Genomic DNA, 27932 nt, shown 5'->3' on the forward strand with positions numbered 1-27932 from the left:
CAGTGACTACAAGACGTTTGCCAACATCCAGGCAGACAGCTTGGAAACAGTAATGATAATTTTAAGAGGGCATCGCCAAAGAAGCGTAGGAAAAGACTGGCCAATCTTCTAGACAGTGTGCAAGTATAGAGAAATTATAGTAACAGCAAAAACATACAGAATAAAATGTGCAACAGTCCAGGTGGACTTCATAAAGAGCTTTTTCAGTCAGTCACCAGTTCCTGTTACACAATATGCAAGAAATGGGTTTCTGACAATGGTTTATCAGCACTGTCCACAAAATATTAAAGAACACCTTTTAGTAAATGGACAAACAGGAAACGAAGTTAAGATAAATAGTTCCATGATGCAAGGCTGCCATATGACTATGGTACTTGCACCATAATGATTGAATCGTCACTTGCCACAATGATGCAACAGCTACAAGTGTTAAACATATACACCAGAAAATAGCCTAAAACTCCAGTCTGCATACACATAGGTGCTAACAATAACTCTGGCGAATTAGTGCTAAAGTTTTGAATCCAAGTATTTATTTTGTTTATGGATTTATTTATTCATTTTCTTTAAGCATTTGAAGCAATTGATGATGTCATGAGTAATGTAGAAGAGGTTTTATAAAGTATGATTGGCGTTTTAAGAGGCATACATACATTCACTATCGTTCTGCACATAATTAAAGTACACATAATGAAAGAACACATACGATAAAACAACATAGGTGATACATAAAGATTTATCCACACAGATGATTGTGAAATACGGAACTAAATACTGATAAATTACTGAGTCTCCCATAAAAAAGAGTAGAGGGCAGACACGAAAACTTCCCAATGTGGCTGATAGTAAAATATGAACTGAACATTATTTAGTTACTTGCATATTCATTGTATACGTAAAACAAGAGTCCTGAGAGAACAAAAAAACCTAGAAAGAAAATACAAAAAAACTATATTGTGAGTTATTTAGCAAATCAGGTCTAGTTTTGAAGAATTTTCAAATTCTTTAAGAGTGTGAAAAGGTTTTACTTTCAGCCATTTTTGAGACTTTTTTTAAAGACATTAATAGAGACAAATTGTGCCTGCACAAGTAGTGTGTTGAAAAGCTGTATTCCTACATATTCATAACTGCCTTTTTAAGGTTGTAATTGTAAGGTTTTATTTTATGTATAAAAGATAGCTGGCTATGAAAAGAAATGGAACTGTCATTATCTGTGATCCTTCTGAATAAGGTCTTGTTAGTTCTGGTATTCCCCAGCCGGCCGAAGTGGCCGTGCGGTTAAAGGCGCTGCAGTCTGGAACCGCAGGACCGCTACGGTCGCAGGTTCGAATCCTGCCTCGGGCATGGATGTTTGTGATGTCCTTAGGTTAGTTAGGTTTAACTAGTTCTAAGTTCTAGGGGACTAATGACCTCAGCAGTTGAGTCCCATAGTGCTCAGAGCCATTTTTTGGTATTCCCAGAGATGCTCCTCATTGCTTTCTTCTATCAAATCGAAATATTACTGGTCCTTGAAGAGTTATTCCATAGAAGAATGCCATAGCTTAGATGACAATGAAAGAACACATAACAGGAATTAATCAGTAGTTTCTTAGAAACAGATATGCATATTTTTTTCAGTATACAGATAATTCATGAAAGCTTTCGAAATATATAGTGTATGTGACTCTTCCAGCTTAATTTTGTACTTAGGTATATGCCAAGGTGTTCGGTAGAAGTGGACGCAGCACGAACACTGGAGAAACTGAAAGAGATATTTATTGCCTTTTCGTAGTTAATGGCTCACTCATTGGCTTCAAAGCACATATTGGATGATCCGAGGAAAACTTTACTTTGCTCCTTCAGTTTATTTATGTCCTTCCCAGAATTTATGAAAGCTTAATCATCAGCATAAACCAGAAACATTCATGGCATATTTATTTATAAATATTATAAACGGTAGTGGCCCACGCGCTGATCCTCGGGGAACACCTCTAGTAACATTCAGTAACTGTGGACTTTGACCATTGTAGCTTAGATTTTGTTTCCTGATGCTGAGATAAGATTTAATGAGGCAGAATTCCAGGTCTCTAATGCCGTGACACCACAGTTTCTCCAATAATATTCTGTGGTTTACAGGAACAAGTACCTTGCTCTACTCCACTAGTATGGCTTCAGCAATATAATGTGGATTCAGTAGAGAAACCAACAAATAGCTCTTTGTTTGTATGCCTTATTTTTACCTCCGTGTTGAATCCATCAGGCGTGCGTTATCATACTATGACGGCCAACAGGAACTATGTAAACAAAAATATACCTCTTTGTTCTGCAATGATGTTAAGCGTTAACTCTGGCGACAACGATTGACGTACGAGCCGTGTTGTTGCTGTTTTGAGTGTAGGGTTGCACGCAAACCGGATCGTTACGTAAATAAAACTAGGGAAAAGCCGTAATGTTGTTATGTAGTATGACATGTTGCAAGAATGCAATTTTCAGAAAAGTCGTGTCAGTTTTCGTGTATTTTTATGCGTCCGGAGATTGTTTCCTACATTAACTGGCTCAAGTCATATGACCGCAGTTGAAAGATGACGGATATGGAAACAGAATCTACTCCTTTACTTTTTAGGCCGCAGCAGGGTGGACCTTTACCATGGGACCCTAGAAGAAGCCGAATTGCAGGCGTTGTCGTTTTGATAACTTTGACTCTTGAACGGCTGGCATTCTATGCGCTTGTAGCAAATTTATTTGTTTTCCTAAGTCTTGGCGGGTGGTCACCGCGTGCAGCGATGACAGCTGTGCTGATGCTTGTTGGTGTTGCGCATTTTTCAGCTGTTGGTGGCGGATGGTTGGCGGATGCTCTCATTGGGAGGTACTGGGCCTTAGTGACCGGGTTAGCGTTGTATACCTTAGGTTTTTGTTTGTTGGCAACCGCCGCAGCGGGTTTGCTGTGCGTTAGGGATCCAACTAAACCACACTGCCTGTACGAGATGTATGCAATATTAATTGCAATAGGCATTGCAGCCGGGACAGTTCGAGCAAATTTTCCCTCCTTTGGAGCTGAGCAGGTAAGTGATAATCAGATGTTGCTTTGGAGAGGAACTACAGAAAGAACTATATTACAAACTACCCTTGGATGTGTCTTGAAGTTTCTTATTCACTGTAATTTTGTGTATTGTTGTAGGTCAAGTATGGGGGAACAGATTCTTTGAGGAAGTTCTTTAACTGGTATTACTGGTGTGTCAATATTGGTAGCCTTTTAGGAGTTGGTGCACTGTCTTATGTGGCACTAGATATGACCCATGGATTTCTTCGTGCCTTCATCGGCACATCTGCCTGTCTTGCTCTAGCATTGGTGCTCTTTGCTTGCGGTAGACCGTATTATTTAGTGCATCGTCCTGCTGGGTCAGTGCTCAAGAATATTCTCTGCATACTGCGTGAGGCAATTGTTGGACGTTGTCACTTACGCACTACGAGTATTCAAAGGTGAGCATCCCTTAAGTCTTATTACAGATTAACGTAGTGAATATGGCAAACTAAGTAGAGAAGTCTGAAATATGTAAAAGAATCAAGAGATTGTAGACAGTAGGCTCTTGCTGTTATGAATGATATTAAAGATACCAAGTGTGAATTTTTTTTTTCCGAAGATTCATGTTCCTGCTGTAGCCTTTATGAACTGTTATTTGATGTGGTGGGCATATAGAGTCCCAATTATTTCCTTCATTAGATGCTGGAGCTATTGTCCCTATTTGCAGTGATTTCATAGCACATCATTCATTATAATGTGACAAGTAGTAGTATTTTATTTACAGTAGTACTAATCATTTGTGGAGGCTTAGTATTCAGCCATATATTTTATAGTAAATATGTTATGATGTAATAAGTTACGACCTCAGGTAGGCTTACTTGTAGTATCATTACCTTCTTTTGATTAAGCTGTTTCATTTTTATAGTTCTCCTGTTGTTGGGAGGCGATCACAGCGTAATCTTCCCTCGCCTTCATGGCTGGACTATGCCAAAATCCGATATGGTGGCACTCATCATGATTCTGCTGTAGAAGATGTCAAGAGACTAGGAGCTATCTTGTTACTTTTTGTTTGCCTTTCTCCATACTGGCTAGTATTTTTTCAGGTGAGCATTCACTGTACTGTTTATTTCAGTTGTATGAGTAAGCAAATCCACTAATTCTTAATGTAGTCTGATAGTGCTTTTATATCTGGATCAGAATAACAAAATGATTGACAGCTAGTTTTTTTATGGGACAGCAACCATATCAACAGCCAATTGCATCATGAGTTTGGTCACACCTTCTGTACTCTGCACGGTTGTTATGTTGCTCTCCTCCCTCAGTTGCTGTTTAGCAGTCAGCTGTGGATGACAGTCGTGGTCTGCAACATAATTATGATTTGTTATTGTTTCTCTGTCTGGTATGTATCTTTAATAGAATGTGTGGAGCTAACTGGCAAATTGCTTTGCAGCACCTTAACATGTAAAATATAAACACACTCAGTATGGAACTGCACAGCTGCCACTACTGGAGCCACATTTTGCTACTGCATAACAGTAAACTGACAACATCCCACCTTCCATGCTCAGCTGCCCATCATTCATTATTCTGATCTAGGTATAGCAGTAATCATTAAGGAACACACATGTAATTTATGTACAGTGATGTAAATAACAGAGCATTTCATCGATTTTGCCATAAGCTAAATAACAGCCTGTTACATAATGTGGTTACAATGTGATTCACACCCTGTGTATACCCCCTCCGCATTCTCCCCGCCCCTTCTCGGATATCCTTTTCTGTCTTCCCCCTTTTCTCCAACTGCCAATGCTGCAGTGTGATGGGGTGCACAGTTTTCATAGAGGGGAGGGGTAGCACAGAAAACTCTCTCATAGGTTCATTTATTGTTACCAGAATGAAATTAATGTTAGTTACTGTGTCGCACACAAGAACACAAGATTTGGGAATGGGGGGCACTAAGGAAAGTGTATAGAAGTGTAGAAGGGGAATATATTGGAGTTCTATGTACAATCAGTGACTTTTTGCCCTGATGCCAGTGATGCATTGTAGCATAAGCTTGAAACACAGCAAAGCTGTTACTGCTCTGCTGATGCTGACAAACCACAGAAATCGTTCATAGAATGGACAAGGCACACAAGCCTTGCTTGGTGATTTTCAAGACAACATGCAAGCATGGTCTTTTGTTAGAGTCAAGTGTGGGATCTGGCCCATAGGTAGTTGGATAGGGTATCAGCATGTTGTGCTGTTGGCTGATAGTTAATTGAACAGCTGTAAGTAAGTTCGGGTTTTCAGCATATCTCTCCCTCACATGGGTCAAGCAAACCATTGACTTCTTCTGCTGCCCTTCTTTGTATGTGTTCAGTATCCCTGTTAGCACTGTTTAGTGATATGTAAGCAGTTTCCTTTGTAGATTGACAGTGTTTCCCCAATATTGTGCCAATGGACCCAAGTCTTACCACCTTCTTTACCTACAGCTAAGTCCATGTGATTGTTCAATTTAATATCCCTACAGACCATTGCACCCAGGTACTTCTAAGAGTTGATATTGTAGCCATAGGGTGCTACAATTTTTTTTGTTTTGTTTTGTGGAGTATACACAATTTTACATATATGTATGTTTAAGGCAGTCTTTGTACCACTTTGAAGTTTTATCAAGATCTGACTGAATATTTGTGCAGTTGTTTTCAGTCAGCAGTTCATTGTATAAGGGGCAATCAAATGAAAATGAGGCAGATGACAAAAAAAGTATGTAAACTGTTCATTATTTTTGAAAGTGATCACCATTGCTGTTAATACATTTAGTCTGCTGACAGACAAGTTAGTCAGTGCTGTCATGGAAAAATGTTTGCTTGTGCCTGCAGAGCCACCATTGCTCCCAGGTGTGCACCTCTTCGTCCAAAGTAAATCTACAAGAGGCAGATTGGAACTGTGTGGAGGTTGTGTAAGGGCTCCTCAGCAAAACTCGTGCAGTGTAGTCTTAACAACCTGCCAACAAAATGCCCACCCACACGCTGCCAAGGTTGTTTAGACTACTCTGCAGAAGTTTCACTGGGAAGCGCTTATACATCCTTCATATAGTTCCAATCTCTCAATGTTCCAGCGTAAAGTCAAATGCTGGCACACCAGTCGGGAACATTAGAGCAGAGAGGGCCATGAAAGATCCAGCCAATTGCATGCGGACTGAGCTCTCCCTAGGATGATAATGTGATGCCAGCGCCCCCTATGTGAAGAGAACATAAGCGCTGCACCTGACTGGCCGCCCAGTTCTACAGCAGCAAGTTCAAGAATAACATCGAGACTAGTCATTTCACTTCTACTATGTAGCATTATCTGTACTGAAGGGATTTATTATTTTGTCCGTTGTCCTTCACTATGGACACATCTGTTTAGCATAAAGTTAAGTGTTGTAATCATTTCCTTTTGTAATGAAACTCTTTAATATGATTTGCTTGAATTGTTGTCTAGTGGTCCGAGAAGCAGGTTTCCTAGATACCCCATTTTTGACAACTAGGTAGAATACAACAGTCCCCATGTGATTTCCATGTTATTTGAGTCTTGAAGAAAGAAATTTGTGTCCGTCAATATACTTTGGATGAAGGATATAAGCACAGTTCCACAAACATTTTTCCGTGAAGTTATTGACCATCTTGTCCACTGTGGGAAAAATGCATTAATGGCTATGACAATTACTCTTGAAATAATATACAATTTACTTAACTTCTTTCCATCAGTCGCATTTTCATTTGCCTGCTCCTTATAGATAACTTCACTATTTGAAAATAAAAAATCTGAAGTTACTATTAATATCGTCGGCAAGATCATTAATGTATGACATGAACAGCAAGGATCCCAACACATTTCCCTGGGGCACACATGAAGTTAATTCCACATCTATTGATGACTCTCCATCCAAAATAACACACAGCTTGTCACTACCAATGAAACTTCAGTCTAGTCACAAATTTCATTTGATACCCTCAGACTTCAAGTAAAATATAATAATTCCAATCCCAAAGAAAGAAGGTGTGAAAATTACCAAGCTATCAGTTTAATAAGTCACAGCCGCAAAATGCTAGCGTGAATTCTTTACAGACGAATGGAAAAACTGGTAGAAGCTAACCTTGGGGAAGATCAGTTAGTATTCTGAAGAAATGATGGAACACGTGAGGCAATACTGACCATACAAATTATCTTAGAAGAAAGATTAAGGAAACAAACCTACATTTCTAGCATTTGTAGACTTAGAGAAAGCTTCTGACAATGTTGACTGTTTTTCAAATTCTAAGGGTGGCAGGGGTAAAATACAGGGAGCGAAAGGCTATTTACAATTTGTACAGAAACCAGATGGCAGTTATAAGAGTCCAGGGGCATGAAAGGGAAGCAGTGGTTGGGAAGGGAGTGAGACAGGGTTGTAACCTCTCCCCGATGTTATTCAATCTGTATATTGAGAAAGTGGTAAAGGAAACAAAAGAAAAATTTGGTGTAGGAATTAAAATCCATGGAGAAGAAATATAAACTTTGTGGTTTGCCAGTGACATTGTAATTCTGCTGGAGACAGCAAAAGACCTGCAAGAGCAGTTGAATGGCATGGACAGTGTCTTGAAAGGAGGATATAAGATGAACATCAATGAAAGCAATACGGGGATAATGGAATGTAGTCGAATTAAATTGGGTGATGCTGAGGGAATTAGATTAGGAAATGAGACAGTTAAAGTAGTAAATGAGTTTTGCTATTTAGAAAGCAAAATGATGATGGTCGAAGTAGAGAGGATATAAAATGTAGACTGGCAATGGCAAGGAAAGCGTTTCTGAAGAAGAGGAATTTGTTAACATCGTGTATAGATTTAAGTGTCACGAAGTCGTTTCTTAAAGTATTTGTATGGAGTGTAGCCATGTATGGAAGTGAAACATGGATGATAAATAGTTTAGACAAGAAGAGAATATAAGCTTTCGAAATGTGGTGTTACAGAATAATGCTGAAGATTAGATGGGTAGATCACATAACTAATGAGGAGGTACTGAACAGAATTGGGGAGAAGAGGAATTTGTGGCACAACTTGACTAGAAGAAGGGATCGGTTGGTAGGGCATGTTCTAAGGCATCAAAGGATCACCAGTTTAGTATTGGATGGCAGTGTGGAGAGTAAAAATCATAGAGGCAGACCAAGAGATGAATACGCTAAGCAGATTCAGAAGGATGGAGGTTGCAGTAGTTACTTGGAGATGAAGAAACTTGCACAGCATAGAATAGCATGGTGAACTGCATCAAACCAGTCTCTGGACTGAAGACCACAGCAACAACCCCGTACAATCGCACATTTGATAATAAATGTAGGTGTGGTAATGAGTTCAATGATTTCTAGAAGTCAAGAAATACTGCAGCCGTGTGACAATCTTCATCAAGTCTTTCAGAACGTTATTTGAGAAAAGTGCAAGTGGAACTTCACATGGTTGATATTTTTGGAATCCACACTGTTTTGCATGGAAGAAGTCAATCTATTTTAGATATTGGAGGGCACATATTTCTTGAAATTTTCTCAATGGATAGAATATTCTATCATCTTTTGGGTGTGCATCTGACATGCTATTATTTCTTCTTTGGTCCATGCTAGGTGGTCTAGAGGTTCCTGCGTGATCATCACAGATTTTGCTGAAATTTTGTGTGAACAGTTGCTTATGTTTCCAGTAAACATTGGTAATGTTTCACAGTCACTAATTCAATACTTCTGGAGATATAGTCATTTGTTTGACCCTGTACCACAGCTGCCAACAGTGCACCCATAAGTTTGATACATATATATCTCCAGCAATATTCTCTTGAAAGAAACAAAACGGGGCCATCTTGTGCAATGTTTTGCACTCTCATAAGTGAAATAATAATTAAAAACTCTGAGGAATTTCAATGTGGATCCTTTGAAACAAAATCAGTAGGGAAAAATAGATGTTGAAGAAAAAATATGAAGTTTAGCTTTCTATATATATTTAGAAGTAAATGCGGGAGAAACCTGATATATTGGACATGTAAATTTACCAGTACAGGGTCTTAGAATACAAAATTTCAAAATTGAGGGCAAAGAAAAGCATTTTTTGCTGGTTTTGGCCCACTTTTGCAAGAAAGTTTCCTGGACACTCTTCTAAACCATTTTCATTGGCAAGACTACGTTCCAAACCACTTAGAGACTAGATTTGGTTTTGCAATGTAAGCATATAACGCCCTAAAAACAGTGACAAGTTGGAGGTGTATTGAAAATGGGCCCATATTCTGCTGGCACTCAAATTAAATTTGGGATCTTTTAGTAATTTCCATAATTTTTTAGTACTTTATGGCAAAGAGAATATCAAAAGCTTTGATGACTAGGAATTTAGATAAAATCCGAATAACTTGAAACTCTTCATAAAAGACATGTCTTTTCCACAGTTCATCATAACAAATTTCAGGCGGTTTTTCTGCTATAACTACAGAACCAAATTAGTTACAAACTTCCCAGTTTAACTGTGAATTACCAAGGTAGTGGAGATCGTGGTAGTAAAACTGTTGCAGAACAGCTGCAACACATCATATAAATAGCCTTCAGGTTTTACACCATTGTCACATTATGGAAATTTTGATGAATTTTGTACCAGTCTTCATGACATTTTTTGGAATGCTTTTGTGTTATAGAGAATTATTAGAACATATTTTCACTGTGTAATGCTATTAATGTGCTGGTTAAATTGCTGTTTAAGGTCTGGTGTATTGAGTGTTAGCATTGTTTGAGGTTTGTGTGCAACGTTAGTGAACTGATGAAAAATTGTATTAATGTGTTGCTATAGTCCTTGGTGGCTTAACTACTGCTTGTTCATTTTAAAGTGAGAAAACTAGAATTCCCATCACATTAGCAGCCACATTCGATAGCTGTGCAACAGCAGCTGTGGGTGGGTTTCTTTCCACACATTGCCAAGCCTGATAAGAGTTTCTTTACACAGGATCTATAAGTATCAGAGACCAAAGCTAGAAGAGGTCTTTTTAAGGTTTCTAAGCTTGTCTTTTACAGGTTTCATTAATTTGCTGTAGAATATCACGAGGAAAAATATATTGCTGGCCAGATGATGTCACTGATGGGATTATTTGCAAATAAATTTTGAAAAGCTGAACTAAAAAAATGACATTTTTGAAATATGATTATCTCAGATTATTAGAGCCACAAAAGAAGAGAAAACTATTTTTTCTATTGGATTCCTTATTCCTTTTCATTTTCTATAAAAGGAATTTTGTACAGCTGAGTGGTGTAGAGATGTCTAAAAAACAAAATTGCCTACTTATTTGCAGTTTTTCTGACTCGAGCTCATTTTCTAGTCATCAGAACTTTTGATACTATCTCCCACAAACAGTACTAAACAATTGTAGTACATGATAAAAGAGTCAGATTTAATTTGAGTACCAGCGGAATATGGCCCATTTCAATGCACCTCCACCTACATTACGATACACTCGCACTGCAAAACCAAATCCTGATTTTAGATACTTTAGAACATGGGCTTTCTAATGAAAATGTTTAAAAGAGTTTGCAGAAGACTTTTTTTTCATAAAAGTGGGCATTTTTATAAACATCGCCAGGTTTGTCCTCAGTTTGCAAACCACTGTAAAGCAGTAAGGGAATGAAATTTTAAATTCTAAGATCTTGTATTAGTAAGTTGTTATGTGCAAAGTTTCAGGTTTATTCCGAAATTACTTCTGGAGATACAGAAAGCTAAACTTCACATTTTTTCGAGAACCTATTTTTTCTGTCAACTTTGCTTCAATTTATCAATATGAAAAATGCTCAGAAAATCTTTTTTTAATGTTTTGCTCACGAGAGTGCAAGAAGCCGTGCATGATGGCATTGTTTTGTTTCTTCCAAGAAAATATTTCTGGAGATATTATGTCTCGAAGTTACCGAAAGATTATGGCTGTAATGGTGGTAGCTGAGCTATATGGCCAAACAAATGACTTATCTCCAGTAGTATTGAATTAGTGATATTGAAAGTTTACTAATGTTTATTGGGAACATGTGTGGATGTTCACACAAAATTTCAGCAGAATCGGTGAAAGTCATGTGTGAACTTTTTCCGAAATCAGAAAATTTGACATGGAAAGGCACTCTTCTGATGTTTCAACTTTTCAGCTGATAGTTAGACAGCCATATTCAAGGTGAGTTGGTGACACAATTAAAATCACTTGACCCAAGATTGTGTAGTAAATGTATGTTTGCTTCTCTTACATTTGCAGCAATGTTAGAATTAACCTCCTGTAATACTCCTTGATTTCCATTTGTAAAGGGACATTTGAAAAGGGAGTTCAGCATTTGTCCTTTTGGTTTGTTACCCTCAATTTATGTTCTGGTGTCATCCATGAGTTTCTGGACACGAACTTTGGTGCCACTACCAGCCTTTGGTATGACCAAAATTTCTTGTGTTTCTACATCTACATCCATACTCCGCAAGCCACCTGACGGTGTGTGGCGGAGGGTACCCTGAGTACCTCTATCGGTTCTCCCTTCTATTCCAGTCTCGTATTGTTCGTGGAAAGGAGGATTGTCGGTATGCTTCTGTGTGGGCTCTAATCTCTCTGATTTTATCCTCATGGTCTCTTCGCGAAATATACGTAGGAGGGAGCAATATACTGCTTGACTCTTCGGTGAAGGTATGTTCTTGAAACTTTAACAAAAAAGCCCGTACCGAGCTACTGAGTGCCTCTCCTGCAGAGTCTTCCACTGGAGTTTATCTGTCATCTCCATAACGCTTTCGCGATTACTAAATGATCCTGTAACGAAGCACGCTGCTCTCCGTTGGATCTTCTCTATCCCCTCTATCAACCCTATCTGGCACGGATCCCACACTGCTGAGCAGTATTCAAGCAGTGGGCGAACAAGCGTACTGTAACCTACTTCCTTTGTTTTCGGATTGCATTTCCTTAGGATTCTTCCAATGAATCTCAGTCTGGCATCTGCTTTACCGACGATCAACTTTATATGATCATTCCATTTTAAATCACTCCTAATGCGTACTCCCAGATAATTTATGGAATTAACTGCTTCCAGTTTCTGACCTGCTATTTTGTAGCTAAATGATAAGGGATCTATCTTTCTATGTATTCGCAGCACATTACACTTGTCTACATTGAGATTCAATTGCCATTCCCTGCACCATGCGTCAATTCGCTGCAGATCCTCCTGCATTTCAATACAATTTCTGTGAGAGATCTTTCAGCGATATTCTGCCATTGGCATGTAGCAACATGTCTTGCATCTCATAGGTCCAGACAACCTTTTCATTTTCTTATGGTGTCTTGTGGCAATTTTTCCATTCTTGTAGGGGAACTCTGTGCATTGTGACATTGTGAAGAGAGGTGCGTGCATCGAGCAGTTGCTTCTGTATCACAAAGTGCCGTGCTGGCAGGGGGGAGGGGTTGTCTGTATGGCATGCCTGCTCACTGATTATTGTTGGCCAGCGTTGAAGTGGTGAGTGATTTACTGCACTTTGCCTGGTATATATGTTGTTGCGATCCACAATAGTTGACAGTGACCACTGTCACTTGCACAAGTGTCACCCGTGAGAGATTAGTCTGGTGGTGGTGATTCCCACCGGTTACAGATACACCCTTGACATTGTGGCACATGAAAAGACCAGCACCTGGATGATTTTGGAAATGGAATGTTCCGTGCATCTCGCACCTACAACGTTTGTTGTTGTTGTTGTGGTCTTCAGTCCTGGGACTGGTTTGATGCAGCTCTCCATGCTACTCTATCCTGTGCAAGCTTCTTCATCTCCCAGTACTTACTGCAACCTACATCCTTCTGAATCTGCTTAGTGTATTCATCTCTTGGTCTCCCTCTACGATTTTTACCCTCCATTGCTGCCCTCCAGTGCTAAATTTGTGATCCCTTGATGCCTCAGAACATGTCCTACCAACCGGTCCCTTTTTCTTGTCAAGTTGTGCCACAAACTCCTCTTCTCTCCAATTCTATTCAATACCTCCTCATTAGTTATGTGATCTACCCATCTAATCATCAGCATTCTTCTGTAGCACCACATTTCGAAAGCTTCCATTCTCTTCTTGTCCAAACTATTTATCATCCATGTTTCACTTCCATACATGGCTACACTCCATACAAATACTTTCAGAAACGACTTCGTGACACTTAAATCTATACTCGATGTTAACAAATTTCTCTTCTTCAGAAACACTTTCCTTGCCATTGCCAGTCTACATTTTATACCCTCTCCACTTCGACCATCATCAATTATTTTGCTCCCCAAATAGCAAAACTCCTTTACCACTTTAAGTGCCTCATTTCCTAATCTAATTCCCTCAGCATCACCCGACTTAATTCGACTACATTCCTTTATCCTCGATTTGCTTTTGTTGATGTTCATCTTATATCCTCCTTTCAAGACACTGTCCATTCCGTTCAACTGCTCTTCCAAGTCCTTTGCTGTCTCTGACAGAAGTACAATGTCATCGGCAAACCTCAAAGTTTTTATTTCTTCTCCATGGATTTTAATTCCTACTCCAAATTTTTCTTTTGTTTCCTTTACTGCTTGCTCAATATACAGATTGAATAACATCGGGGACAGGCTACAACCCTGTCTCACTCCCTTCCCAACCGCTGCTTCCCTTTCATGTCCCTGGACTCTTATAATTGCCATCTGGTTTCTGTACAAAGTATAAATAGTCTTTCGCTCCCTGTATTTTACCCCTGCCACCTTTAGAATTTGAAAGAGAGTATTCCAGTCAACATTGTCAGTAGCTTTCTCTAAGTCTACAAATGCTAAAAACGTAGGTTTGCCTTTCCTTAATCTATTTTCTAAGATAAGTCGTAGGGTCAGTATTGCCTCACGTGTTCCAACATTTCTATGGAATCCAAACTGATTTTCGCCAAGGTCGGCTTCTATCAGTTTTTCCATTCTTCTGTGAAGAATTCACGCTAGCATTTTGCGGCTGTGACTTATTAAACTGATAGTTCGGTAATTTTCACATCTGTCAACACCTGCTTTCTTTGGGATTGGAATTATTATATTCTACTTGATGTCTGAGGGTATTTCGCCTGTCTCATACATCGTGTTCACCAGATGCTAGAGTTTTGTCAGGACTGGCTCTCCCAAGGCCGTCAGTATTTCCAATGGAATGTTGTCTACTCCCGTGGCCTTGTTTCGACTCAGGTCTTTCAGTGCTCTGTCAAACTCTTCACACAGTATCATATCTCCCATTTCATCTTCATCTACATCCTCTTCCATTTCCATAATATTGTCCTCAAGTACATTGCCCTTGTATAGACCCTCTATATATTCCTTCCACCTTCTGCTTTCCCTTCTTTGCTTAGAATTGGGTTTCCATCTGAGCTTCCATATTCATACAAGTGGCTCTTTTTTCTCCAAAGGTCTCTTTAATTTTCCTGTAGGCAGTATCTATCTTACCCCTAGTGAGATAAGCCTTTACATCCTTACATTTGTCCTCTAGCCATCCCTGCTTAGCCATTTTGCACTTCCTGTCGATCTCATTTTTGAGACGTTTGTATTCCTTTTTGCCTGTTTCATTTACTGCATTTTTATATTTTCTCCTTTCATCAATTAAATTCAATATTTCTTCTGTTACCCAAGGATTAAATTGGAAGAATCCTAAGGAAATGCAATCCGAAAACAAAGGAAGTAGGTTACAGTACGCTTGTTCGCCCACTGCTTGAATACTGCTCAGCCGTGTGGGATCCGTACCAGATAGGATTGATAGAAGAGAGAGAGAAGATCCAACGGAGAGCAGCGCGCTTCATTACAGGATCATTTAGTAATCGCGAAAGCACTACGGAGATGATAGATAAACTCCAGTGAAAGACTCTGCAGGAGAGACGCTCAGTAGTTCGGTACGTGCTTTTGTTAAAGTTTCAAGAACATACCTTCACTGAGGAGTCAAGCAGTATATTGCTCCCTCCTACGTATATCTTGCGAAGAGACCATGAGGATAAAATCAGAGAGATTATAGCCCACACAGAAGCATACCGACAATCCTTCTTTCCACGAACAATACGAGACTGGAATAGAAGGGAGAACCGATAGAGGTACTCAGGGTACCCTCCACCACACACCGTCAGGTGGCTTGCGGGGTGTGGATGTAGATGTAGATTTCTACTAGCCCTCGTCTTTTTACCTACTTGATCTTCTGCTGCCTTCACTACTTCATCCGTCAGAGCTACCCATTCTTTTTCTACTGTATTTCTTTCCTCCATTCCTGTCAATTGTTCCCTTATGCTCTCCCTGAAACTCTGTACAACCTCTGGTTTAGTCAATTTATGCAGGTCCCATCTCCTTAAATTCCCACCTTTTTGCAGTTTCTTCAGTTTTAATCTACAGTTCATAACCAATAGATTGTGGTCAGAGTCCACATCTGCCCCTGGAAATGTCTTACAATTTAAAACCTGGTTCCTAATCTCTGTCTTACCATTATATAATCTATCTGATACCTTCTAGTATCTCCAGGATTCTTCCATGTATACAACCTTCTTTTATGATTCTTGAACCAAGTGTTAGCTATGATTAAGTTATGCTCTGTGCAAAATTCTACCAGACGGCTTCCTCTTTCATTTCTTATCCCCAATCCATATTCACCTTCTACATTTCCTTCTCTCCCTTTTCCTACTCTCAAATTCCAGTAACCCATGACTGTTAAATTTTTGTCTCCCTTCACTATCTGAATAATTTCTTTTATCTCATCATACATTTCATCAATTTCTTCATCATCTGCAGAGCTAGTTGGCATATAAACTTGTACTACTGTAGTAGGCTTGGGCTTCGTGTCTATCTTGGCCACAATAATGTGTTCACTCAGCTGTTTGTAGTAGCTTACCCACACTCCTATTTATTTATTCATTATTAAACCTACTCCTGCATTACCCACCATTTGATTTTGTATTTATAACCCTGTATTCACCTGCCACCGAACTTCACTAATTCCCACTATATCTAACTTTAACCTATCCATTCCCCTTTTTAAATTTTCTAACCTACCTGCCCGATTAAGGGATCTGACATTCCACACTCTGATCCGTAGAACACCAGTTTTCTTTCTCCTGATAACGACGTCCTCTTGGGTAGTCCCTGCCCGGAGATCCGAATGGGGGACTATTTTACCTCCGGAATACTTTACCCAAGAGCATGCCATCATCATTTAACCATACAGTAGAGCTGCATGCCCTCAGGAAAAATTATGGCTGTAGTTTCCCCCTTGCTTTCAGCCGTTCGCAGTACCAGCACAGTAAGGCCATTTTGGTTAGTGTTACAAGGCCAGATCAGTCAATCATCCAGACTGTTGCCGCTGCAACCACTGAAAAAGCTGCTGCCCCTCTTCAGGAACCACACATTTGTCTGGCCTCTCAACAGATACCCCTGTGTTGTGGTTGCACCTACGGTACGGCCATCTGTATCGCTGAGGCACGCAAGCCTCCTCACCAGCAGCCAGGTCCATGGTTCATGGGAGGGGGGGACCTGCAACCACATCCAAAAAGTACTGAATTGTCCGTTACAGGGTCTGCTGGTAACCCAGTTATGTGACAGGCCAAATTATTCTGTATGGCAACATGAATACTATTTCTCCAACATAATGGTGATCATTAATTCAGTTGCTCATAAGTGCGGATATAATCAGTTTGAGGAACAGAGGAAAATATGGATCTTGATGATGGCGATAGAGGGGGGGGGGAGGGGGGGGGGAAGGGAGCAAGAAATGGGACTGAAATCAGAGACCTATGACTAGAAAGTGGACAGAGAGAAATTAAATACTGGGACTGGTAGGAATTGAAACTGGGATGGTGATGGAACTCAAATATACTTTTGGAGTGACAATGATCAGTTGTACAGCTCAGAGAAATGATGATGGCCTGGGAGAAGGTGTGCTTGTATTAACACAATTCACGTTGTCCGTTGCACTTCACATAGTGTAGACCGGGAACTGTCTGCTAGGCATACCCGATGTAAAACTGACTGAGTTGTTGTTCTGCCGGCAGAGGGCGCGGCCGAATTCTGTGATCCTCTGCGTTGGAAGGTGGAGCGTCATGCAGTAGCGATGACCTCCACGTCTATTGGAATGCTGGAGTCGGGGGGATCTGCCAACCCTCGAGCCGGAACCTTCAAATACGGTTGGAAGTGACCCACACGAAGAGGCCCCCGACGTCCCACCACCGGAGTCCGGGACATAACGGGCAACAAGCTGTTGAACTCCGCATCCCGTTCCACCTTGGGAGGGGCAAGACCCAGTGGCGGGGACGATGGGGAAGGCACGACCACCGGTGAACCAGCCTCCTGAGAAACCAGGCCTGCGAGGGGGGCCAGCTTTCGCCAGGGCATCTCTAACAATGGCGATGCCGGTGCTGGAGCTACTGGAGGCCGCCAAGGCTGAGAACCATCGCAGTGTGGCAGAGTCACAGGTGGGAGGGGCGGTAGTGTCCCCTGAGAAAACAATACGGGTGCCAGCAATGGGGAAGCCAGCGCCTGAGGGGTCGGAGGGTGGGTGCCCAAACGTGGACGTAGCTGATTTTGGTTACGACGTACCTACCGGTCCCCCGCCTGCAAGGTATAGAGCCGGCGGCCATTGCGACACAGGACCACCACCGGTATCCAACGTGGATTGCGACCAAACCCACGTGCCCAGACCAACATACCCGGTGGAAAGCTGGGTACCCCATTTTGCAAAGACTGGCGAGGACCAGGCCAGAGGAGGTGCAGCAGAGTCCTAGGTTGGCGCCCGTGGAGGAGCTGTGCGGGGCTGCGTTCTCCCATCGGTGTGGTCCAGTATGCTGTCAGGAAAAACTTCAATGCCTCATCTGCGTCTTAAATGAGCGCACCTTGGGCTTGGCTTCCCCATTCGATTGTGGATGAAAGGGGGGAGAGCAAACGTGCCGAATACCGAAGCACCTACAAAAATCCTGGAAGGTCTGCGAAATAAACTGAGGTCCATTGTCCGATACCAGGGTGACTGGCAGATCTTCCACAGAAAAGATTTTTGCGACTGCCTGGATTGCAACTTCTGAAGTGATTGAGGAGCAACGAACCACATATGGGAATCGGGAATAAGCATCAATGACAATGAGCCAAAAGCCATTGAGAAACGGGCCCGCAAAATCTATGTGAACACGTTCCCATGCCTGGGTTGCAGGCGGCCATGAAGAGAAAGCTGACCTGGGAGACACCTGTTGGCTCGCACACTGGGAACAGGCGGCCACCAAGTGCTCAATTTCTCTGTCAATACCGGGCCAGTACACATGTCTGCGAGCCAAGGTTTTAGTATGGGAAACACCCCAGTGCCCCTCATGTAATAACGTGAGGACCTCCCTTCGCAAACTTGCAGGAACAAGCACACAAGGAGCTGTATCATCGGTAGCCAGAAGGCGAACTCCTTCCAAGACTGAGAGGCGGTTTCGTAGAACAAAATAATTACAAAGAGGGTCCGAGGCCCGGCCTGGAGGTCGGGACGACCACCTCTGCTGAACGAGGCGAACTACTTGCTAGAGAGCTGGATCAGCTGCCGTTTCCCTGGCGACTCTAGAACTAGTGGTCGGGAAGCCATCAACCGCTTGGCGGGACGCCACATCCAAATGAAAACACATAATCTCCTCCCGATCGAACTTAGGATCTGGGCCCACCGGAAGACGAGAAAGAGCGTCGGTGTTGGCATGCTGTCCGGTAGGGCGAAAATGAATGTCATAATGATACTTAGAGAGGAACAAGGCCTAGCGCTGCAGTCTGTGGGCCGCCCTATCCGGAATCTGAGAGGCGGGGCCAAATAACGATATTAATGGCTTATGGTCAGTGATTAACTGAAACTTCATGCCATACAAGAAGGGGTGAAACTTGGTAACAGTGTAGACAATGGCCAAAGCCTCTTTTTTCCACCTGGGAGTAATGGGCCTGCGCAGGACTAAGAGTTTTAGATGCAAACGCCAGTGGCTGCTCGGAGCCATCCCAGTTGCGATGGGCCAGGACCGCCCCCACCCCATACTGCGAAGCATCTGTAGCCAGGACCAACAGCTTATTGGGGTCAAAAGTAGCCAAACAAGGTGCTGATGTGAGGAGGCACTTCAACGAGGTGAACGCTCACTCGCTTGTAGGCGACCAATCAAAAGGAACACCCTTGCGCAGAAGGCAATACAGGGGGCGGGCTATGGTGGAAGCCCTGGGAATGAACCGGTGGTAATAGGCAATCTTGCCTAAAAAAGCTTGTAACTCCTTCAGCGAAGCGGGCCGTGGTAGGTCGACGATATCTTGGACCACACTTCCTAGTGGCTGGACACCGTGCCGAGAGATGGTGTAGCCCACATACTCAATGGACGGTTGGAAGAAGTTCAACTTACGTAGGTTGCAATGCAGGCCCACGGACCTGAATTTGAGAAAGAGGGTTCGAAGGTTGTGCAAGTGTTCCTTCGTGCTGTGGCCTGTGACAAATATGTCGTCCAGGAAATTAATACAATGAGGTATTGTCGACGTGACGTGCTCAAGATAATGCTGAAATATCACCGGGGCACTGGATATTCCGAAGGCCAACTGTTGTTATTGGTAAAGGCCAAACGGGGTGTTGACAACCGCCAGCCGTTTGGAGTCCTTATCATGTGGTATCTGATGATAAGCCTCCGAAAGATCGATTTTCGAAAAATGTTGGCCTCCCACCATGTCGGAGAACAATTCATCAGAACGAGGCAAGGGGTAGGTGTCCACCACCAATTGGGAATTAATGGTGGCCTTGAAATCGCCACAAAGACGTAATTTTCCCGAGGGTTTCCTGACAATAACAAGGGGCGAAACCCACTCACTAGAAGAAATGGGAAGAACGACCTCGAGGGCTGTCAGCTGGTCTAGCTCTGCTTTTACCTGAGGGCGGAGAGCCAAGGGGATCTGCCTCACGCATAGAAAACGTGGGCGAGCTGATGCCTTCAACGTTAAGTGAGCTTCAAAGTCTGAAACATGCCCCAGGCCGTCCTTAAATATATCCTTAAAGTCAGAGGTCAAAGATTCCAATGACTGATAGGGAACGTCTTCGGAGACCAACTGTATGGTGTCTGCGATAGAAAAACCGAAAGCTTGAAATGCATCCAATCCAAAAAGGTTAGCGGAGCTTGCATCACTGACAACAATAAAAGTAAGAGGTCGAGTGACTGATTTGTAAGTAACGTCGGTAGTGAATTGACCCAGTAGGGAATGAACTATTCACCATAACCGCGGAGACGCCGGTAAACTGGCGCCAACGGGGGGACCCAAGGCAGGAGTATATTTGTGCATTCAACAAGGAAACTCTCGAACCCCGACACCTCGATAAAGAATGTGTATGCCGATGCATTGGGAGCCTGGCCTGATGAAACTTCCTGAATGTCAACGTCCGTGTCCTCTGTACCTGCTTCCTTCGATTCTTTTGAGGCTGAGCGGCAAACTTTAGCAATGTGTCCTTTTTTATTACATTTGCGACAAATGGCCCAACGCTGGGGGCACTCTGACTGATCATGATGTATATAGCACGATGCACAGGACGGTAACAGGGGCCGGCGGCCGGAACTCTGCTTCCTCGCCGTGCGGGAGCGGCCGTAACGGCCGCATTGTACCGCTTGCACGTCGTCCATCCCGGACGCAGTGGACACGGCCCCGCCATCCTGAACAGCCGCGACGTCGCACCACGCTTCCAACTGTTGACCTGCGGCATGAGAGACTTCATGCGATTGAGCAATAGACAGGACTTCCTTAAGGGAAGGGTCTTCCAACTGCAGGGCCCATTGCTGGACCTCCCTATCAGGGGCTGAACGAACAATGACGTCTCGCACCATAACATGGGCATACGACTCTCGCGACTGCTCCGTGACAAAATGACACTTGCAACTAAGACCGTGCAGGGTAGCGGCCCATGCCCAGTAAGACTGATGGGGCTGTTTCTTGCATTGATAGAACTTACCCTATCCGCCACAACATGCGTGTGGCAGCGATAATATGAAGACAGCAATGAACACAATGTGTCAAAAGACAAGGACGAGGGTTCCTGCAACGGTGCTAGCTGCCACAAAACTTGATACAGCGAGGGAGATATCCAAGACAAGAAAAGAGCATGACATACCTCCGCATCGGCAACATGCAGTGCCTGGAAATGCTGCCAAATGCGATGTTCATATGCGACCCAATCCTCCGTCGTCTCGTCATACGGCAGAAAGGGAGGAGGGAATGGCACTGGAGCAGACTGCGTGGGCATACGACTCTCGCGACTGCTCCATGACAAAATGACACTTTCGACTAAGACCATGCAGGGTAGCGGCCCACGCCCAGTAAGACTGATGGGGCTGTTTCTTGCATTGATAGAACTTACCCTATCCGCCACAACATGCATGCGGCAGCGATAATATGAAGACAGCAATGAACACAATGCGTCAAAAGACAAGGACGAGGGTTCCTGCAACGGCGCTAGCTGTCACAAAACTTGATACAGCGAGGGAGATATCCAAGACAAGAAAAGAGCATGACATACCTCCGCATCGGCAACATGCAGTGCCTGGAAATGCTGCCAAATGCGATGTTCATATGTGACCCAATCCTCCGCCGTCTCGTCATACAGCGGAAAGGGAGGAGGGAATGGCGCTGGAGCAGACTGCGTGGAGAGCAACGCCTGAAGTGTTTGTTTCACAGTTGCCATGAGCTCCGTCTGCTGCTCAACCAAAACCCGCACTAAATCCTCCATGCCGTGGATAAGCTGCGAAACCGGAACGACAACACAACAAGTGAAAGAACGACCCTACTCGTCGCCAATTGTGTATTAACACGATTCATCTTGTCCGTCACACTTCACATAGTGTAGACCAGAAACTGTCTGCTAGGCATGCTTGATGTAAAACTGACTGGGCGGGCCTGTGCTGCCTGAGTTGTTGTTTTTCTGCCGGCAGAGGGCGCTGCCGAATTCTCGCGTGCTCTCTGGTGGACAGGACTTTACTTGTGGCAACTACCGTCCGTGACATGCCGTGCTGATGTGCGCCTCCCGCGATCTTCCTGGTGGCTACTGCAGTGCTCATCAAAATTTTATGTCCTACAGTGTAACTTTGTCTATTATTAGCCATGTTCAAACTTGAAGTAGTCGTCCTTATCCCTCCCAAGAAGCAGTTCCACCTCCTTGTGAGCTCATTTGAGTATCCTAATTTATTTAAAGGTTGTTGAGCGAGACAGCAACCTGTCGGAAATACTTTTAAAAAGCTTTATTTCACTGTCATGGCCAGTCTGTTTCAACAGTTGCATATTGAATAACAAGTACAGAGTTAAACAATACCAGGGTGGAAAAAATAATCCTATTTTACCATTATGCCACTTATCTTCCCAACCATTGGACACAAGACCTATTCCACACACATCGTCAACATAACCAATCCCACTGCTAGGAGTGGCACATTCTGTTGTCTGAAGGCATGTCCATCTATGTCAATAGATATATCATGTATATCAACTTTGCTTCAACCACTGGAAAATGTTTCTTTGTGCACAAGATCACAAAACAGCTGTCATTGCCAAACTTCTGCAAGGGGCAAAATCGTCACTGCCCATTTAGACATGTCACTCATCATAGTGTAGTGCATTTATTGACTGTCTCACAAACCATGCTGTCTAGAGTCTTTGTCATCTTCTCCTTTACCTCTTCAAATCAGTTATGTTTATAATCCTTTGTGTTACGCCTCACTAACTTGCTTTGATCTTCCACTATCACCTTCAGTTTCACGACCTTCACATGGAACTTCATGATAGTTCCTTTGTGTACACTTATGGCTATCGGACTGACTGTGGTGTTGGGTGTGCCTTCGTCATTGGCACCGACATTTTTCGGTATCAGCTTCTGGAACACTGCTCAGTATTTACAGCAGATCACTTCGCCCTGTATCAGGACATGTGGTAAATCTGGCAACACAGGCTTTTCAATTGCATCATCTGCTCACTGTCTTAGTGCCCTTAAAAGTTTCGCTGTGCTGTACACTGTCCATCCCTTAGTGCAACGGGTCGAGGAAAGCTGTCACTTGCTCACTCTTGATGGAGCCTCTGTGGTGTTTTGTGGGTTCCTCGTCACATTAGCCTGGCAGGAAACGAGGCTGCTGACCCAGCTGCCAAGGCTGCAGTCCTTTTACCTCAGTCCACTAGTTCTTATGTGCCCTCCAATGATCTCTTGTGTTGCTGTCTGTCAGCAGGTGGTGTTACTTTAGCATCATCACTGGTCCTCCCTTCATGGCAACAAGTGCTGGGTTATGAAGCATCTTCCAGTGACTTGGATGACCTCTTGGCCCTCTTGCTGTGAAGAGATCATTTTAATTAGGTTGCATATTGGGCACTGTCCTTTTAGCCATTGCCATTTGTTAAGTGGTGCTGCTGCACCACTTTGTGCACATTGCACTCATCTTTCGATGGGCCGCCATTTCCTGATGGAATGCCTTTTTTTAAAAAAAGAACTGATTTTGTTCTCATTTGTGTTTGCCATCTGAATTATTGGCCGTTTTAGCGAATGACATGCGGGCTGTTGACTATGTTTAAGTTTTTATCCGCCGTAGCACTGTGGGTGAAGGACATTTAATTTTTATTTCTGGATCTCTATTTCTCTGTGACATATTTTATAGACTGTTCTCCCTGTCCCTGTTTTTAGCTGTCTTCTCTTCCATCAGTTGGGATTGATATGTAGTCATGTTTAACTCCTCTCTTTGTCTTTGTGTTCCATAGTTTTGACATGGGTACCCCTCTACGGTGTTGCCAACCCACAAAAAAAGCACATTATGATCAAGTACACTTATTTATTAAACATGCCTCGTAATATGGTATTGAAGGCATTGACAGACAAGGGTTTCATTATTGAGGCAATACTCAAAAGGGAAATATACAGCGCATGTGGTTAACCTTTAGTGAGATGTTTGCCATTGTGTGTGGATGGCAAACTTGTTGTATATAAAGTACACCAGTGGCAAGAAGCAATCAAAACCTTCACTGTGTGATAACAATGGCAATGTTATTGACGGCAGCATCAGTAAAATTGAGTTACTAAAAGTGTGACTCTCTGAGATCCCTTCACAAAAGAAGACAAAGTAAATACTTCAGAATTTGAATCAAGAATAACTGCTAACATGAATAACTTAGAAGTAGATATTTTTGGTGTAGTACAGCAGCTTAAAACATGTAAGGAAGACAAGGCGTCTGGTCTAGATTGTACACCAGTCGGGTTCCTTTCAGGGTATGCTGATAGACTAGCTCTGTACTTAGCAATTGTATACAATTGCCCGCTCATAGAAAGATCTGTACCCAAAGACTGGAAAGTTGCACAAGTCACACCAATACCCAAGAAAGTAAATAGCAGTAATCCACTGAATTACAGACCCATATCACTAACATCAATTTGCAATAGTGTTTTGGAACTTATACTGTACTTGAATATTATCAATCACCTCGAAGAAAACAATTTACTAATAAATAGCCAATGCGGATTCAGAAAATTCCATTCTTGCGAAACAATTAACTCTTCATTCTCATGAAGTAACGAGTTCTATTGACAGGGGTTGTCAAATTGATTCCATATTTTTAAATTTACAGAAGGCTTTTGACACTGTTCCTCACATCGACATCTAATTAAATTGTGTGCATATGGAGCATCATCTCAGTTGTGTGACTGGATTAATGATTTCCTGCCAGAAAGGTCACAGTTCATAATAAGTGACAGAAAATCATCAATTGAAACAGAAGTAATATCTGGTGTTCCCCGAGGAAATGTTATAGGCCCTCTGCTGTTCCTGATCTACATAAACGATTTAGGAGACATTCTGAGCAGTCTTCTTAGATTGTTTGCAGATGATGCTATCATTTACCAATATGTAAAGTCATCAGATGACACAAACGAGTTCCAGAAATATTTAGACAAGTTGTCTGCATGATACAAAAAAATTACAATTGGCTCTAAATCATGAAAAGTGTGAAATCGTCCACATCAACGCTAGAAAGAATCCACTAAATTTCAGTTACATGATAAATCACACAAATCTAAAGGCTGTTAACTCAACTGAATACTTATGGATAACAATTAAGAATAATTTGAATTGGAATGATCACATAGATAATGTTGTGGGCAGAGCAAACCAAAGACTGTGATTTATTGGCAGAACACTTAGAAAATGTAACAGGTCTACAAAAGAACTGATTACACTATGCCTGTCCATCCTCTTCTGGAGTATTGCTGTGCCATGTGGGATCCGTGTCGGAGAGGGTTGAGGGAGTACATTGAGAAAGTTCAAAGAAGGCATCTCATTTTGTATTATCACAAAATAGGGGAGAAAGTACCATGGATATGATAAACAAATTGGGGTGGCACTCATCAAGACATAGGCATTTTTCACTGCATCAGCACCTGCTCATGAAATTTCAATCATCTGTTGTTTCCTCAGAGTGTGAAAATATTTTGTTGGTGCCCATATGCGTGGGGAGAAATTATCATCAAAATAAAATAAGAGAAATGAGAATTCACACGGAAAAATTTAAGAGTTCATTTTTCCTGTGTGCTGTTCGATAGTGGAACAGTAGAGAAGTAGCTTAAAGGTGGTTCGATGAACCCTTTGCCAGGCACTTAGTGGTGAATTGTAGAGTAATTATGTAAATGTAGATGTTCCATGCTCAACGTGTTTGATTCAATGCAGGCCAATGTTCTATAAACTTTCTGCTGCAGTTGCATTACCCTGCGTACTGGCTTCAATTTGATGGTTTGATAAAGCACATTTGTAACAATCAGTTCACTGTTTCACTTTTTGATATTAGTGAGGCCATCTTGTGTGATCTTGCACAGATAACAAAAGGCCCTGCCTGCTGGCTCGCAAGATAGAAGTCCAGGTACAAATTGATCTGAGAACCGAAGATAAAGTGGCCACTGAGTCCAATTTTTTGGGGAATTTTACTTACTTGTTTCTCAGTTTGTTACGTAGCTCTGCCTCAGAAAAACTATAGATAATTGCAGTACAAAAATGCTCACAATGCAGAAAAATGAATAGTACACATGGTCACACCCTGAAAGCAACTGACAGTTGCAACAGTTTGTAGTGTACTAGCATAAAATAAAATAGACTGGTGAATAAAGTAATAGTGGTTGCCATTATAGAATGTGGTGTGGTAGGACAAACACTACAGCAGAATGGTCTATAGCTACAGATTTACATTACATAATGACACTTTCAAGGGGCGTGCCTAATCGTGTACAAGTGCAGTCACTTTGAAATTGTAATAATTTGTCTCATATTCTATCACATGATTTTCACAACTTGTATCTATTCCTCCATGGGGCCGCAATTTGCAGAATAAATGATGTATCGTCATCTGTAGAAGTGATATATGAAGAGCTTATTTCAATAGTGGTACAAGTCCATTTTTGTTCATTGTGAGATACAGAGTCCTAAAGTTAAATGAGTGCTGAAAAATCTGCAGTTGAGATACCAGAAATATTCAAGCATATGGCTTCTTGCTAGAGATGAACCTTTCTTTCTGTTTGGATCATTAATTTAGAAGCATTATAGGAAGAAAAGTGGAGGTAATGGACTTGTACCACTATTGAAATAAGCCCTTCATATGTTCTTCTACATACTACAAAAAGTCTTTCTGATACATCTGGGATGCATTATTTACTCAAAAGGTCACATTGTCTTGAATGTAATCAATAAGCTACTGTGGTCATTTGCAGTTATGCTATCAATAATTTTGGTATGTTTTCAATTCTTTCACAGATTGAAACGGGCTTCCAGGAACAGGGGGTACACTTAAAGATTGGATTTGGTGAGAATTCGCATGTTTTCAATGTAAGTATTTATTTTGTATTGCAAATGAAGTGAAAATGATAAGTATTATACCCGCTAATGTGAAACACACTCTTTACTACAGAAAATATGGATATGGCGTAATCTCTTGATAGTTTGCAGTTCCAGACTGCCTTGGGTCATTGAAAAATGTGGAGTCATGACAGAATAGTCCAGCATCAAGCAAAACCATAAGTAAATTGTAGAACGGTAATCCAAAATACAGTCCAGTTGAAATCCAGTAAGCAGCCAGCCTACTAAAGTGCCTTGTAAGCGAGGTACAGACTTAAGCCCAGCAAGGGTTGAAGTGTCCTGCAGCTGCCTGGCAGCTATGATTTATCTGTGGCCCCACATCAGTGTTAGGGCCCATGTGCCACACAGTTGGCATGGGGTATTGATCTCACTGTCAGAGGACAGGGATACAGCATCCTTCCCCTCTTTAATCTGTTTGTGCAACCAGAAGTGTCCCTTTCTGCATGGTAGGGTGAAGGTGTGTGTGGCCAGTTAAGTGTTTGCTGTCTACTTCACTGCCTGGTGTTGCTGTGTCCACCACTTGCAGTGGGGAAGGTGGCATACTGCTGCTGGAACCACCTGGAGCCTGTTCTGGTCTCCAGATCTGCGCTGAATGCCAGTGGTGCTGGAGATGGAAGGGTTCTGTTCCATGGGGGGCCCCTCTGACTATGCTGAACCTGGGGATGTGGGTCTGCCAATTTGTATTGAATCAGCTTGGGGTATGGTGGTGGTTGTCTGGAGGTGGGAGACCACAATTCAAAGTGTCTTGCAGCCAACGGGAAGCTGGGTGTTATGTCCAGCTCGATGTCTGCAGCCAGGCACATGTAACAGCCCCCTGGCACCTCTTAATGGCTGCCGGAAGTGTTGATACCGGACATTGCAGGGTACTAATCTCACTTTCAGATGACAGTGATACAGCAATAAACACAAAAGAACCTCTAATTAACATAAATAATTAATTTTGCAGGTAGGGGTGGCAGACACTATATTCATTAATATTTGTTTTCTTGTGTGATTATCTGATTACTATACATATGGCTGGGACGCTAAAATAGTAGAAATATCAAATTATAATCATAGTTGGTAACAGTGTAGCTGGAGCAA

At 42.2% G+C, this 27932-nt stretch overlaps 1 protein-coding gene across 1 annotated transcript in view; it reads left to right on the forward strand.

Moving 5' to 3' along the window:
* The first annotated feature begins 2339 nt into the window (after positions 1–2339).
* The window catches only part of LOC126203595 (solute carrier family 15 member 4-like), a 62311-nt gene continuing 36718 nt past the window's right edge, over positions 2340–27932 (forward strand). The window contains exons 1-4 of the mRNA XM_049937958.1: positions 2340–3041; positions 3158–3459; positions 3927–4104; positions 26748–26819. Coding sequence (XP_049793915.1) covers positions 2562–3041; positions 3158–3459; positions 3927–4104; positions 26748–26819 — 1032 coding nt within the window. The 5' untranslated portion in view covers positions 2340–2561. The remainder of the gene's footprint in view (positions 3042–3157; positions 3460–3926; positions 4105–26747; positions 26820–27932) is intronic.

Source organism: Schistocerca nitens, chromosome 9, assembly GCF_023898315.1.
Source record: "Schistocerca nitens isolate TAMUIC-IGC-003100 chromosome 9, iqSchNite1.1, whole genome shotgun sequence".
In the NCBI taxonomy this organism is placed as follows: Eukaryota; Metazoa; Arthropoda; class Insecta; order Orthoptera; family Acrididae; genus Schistocerca; species Schistocerca nitens.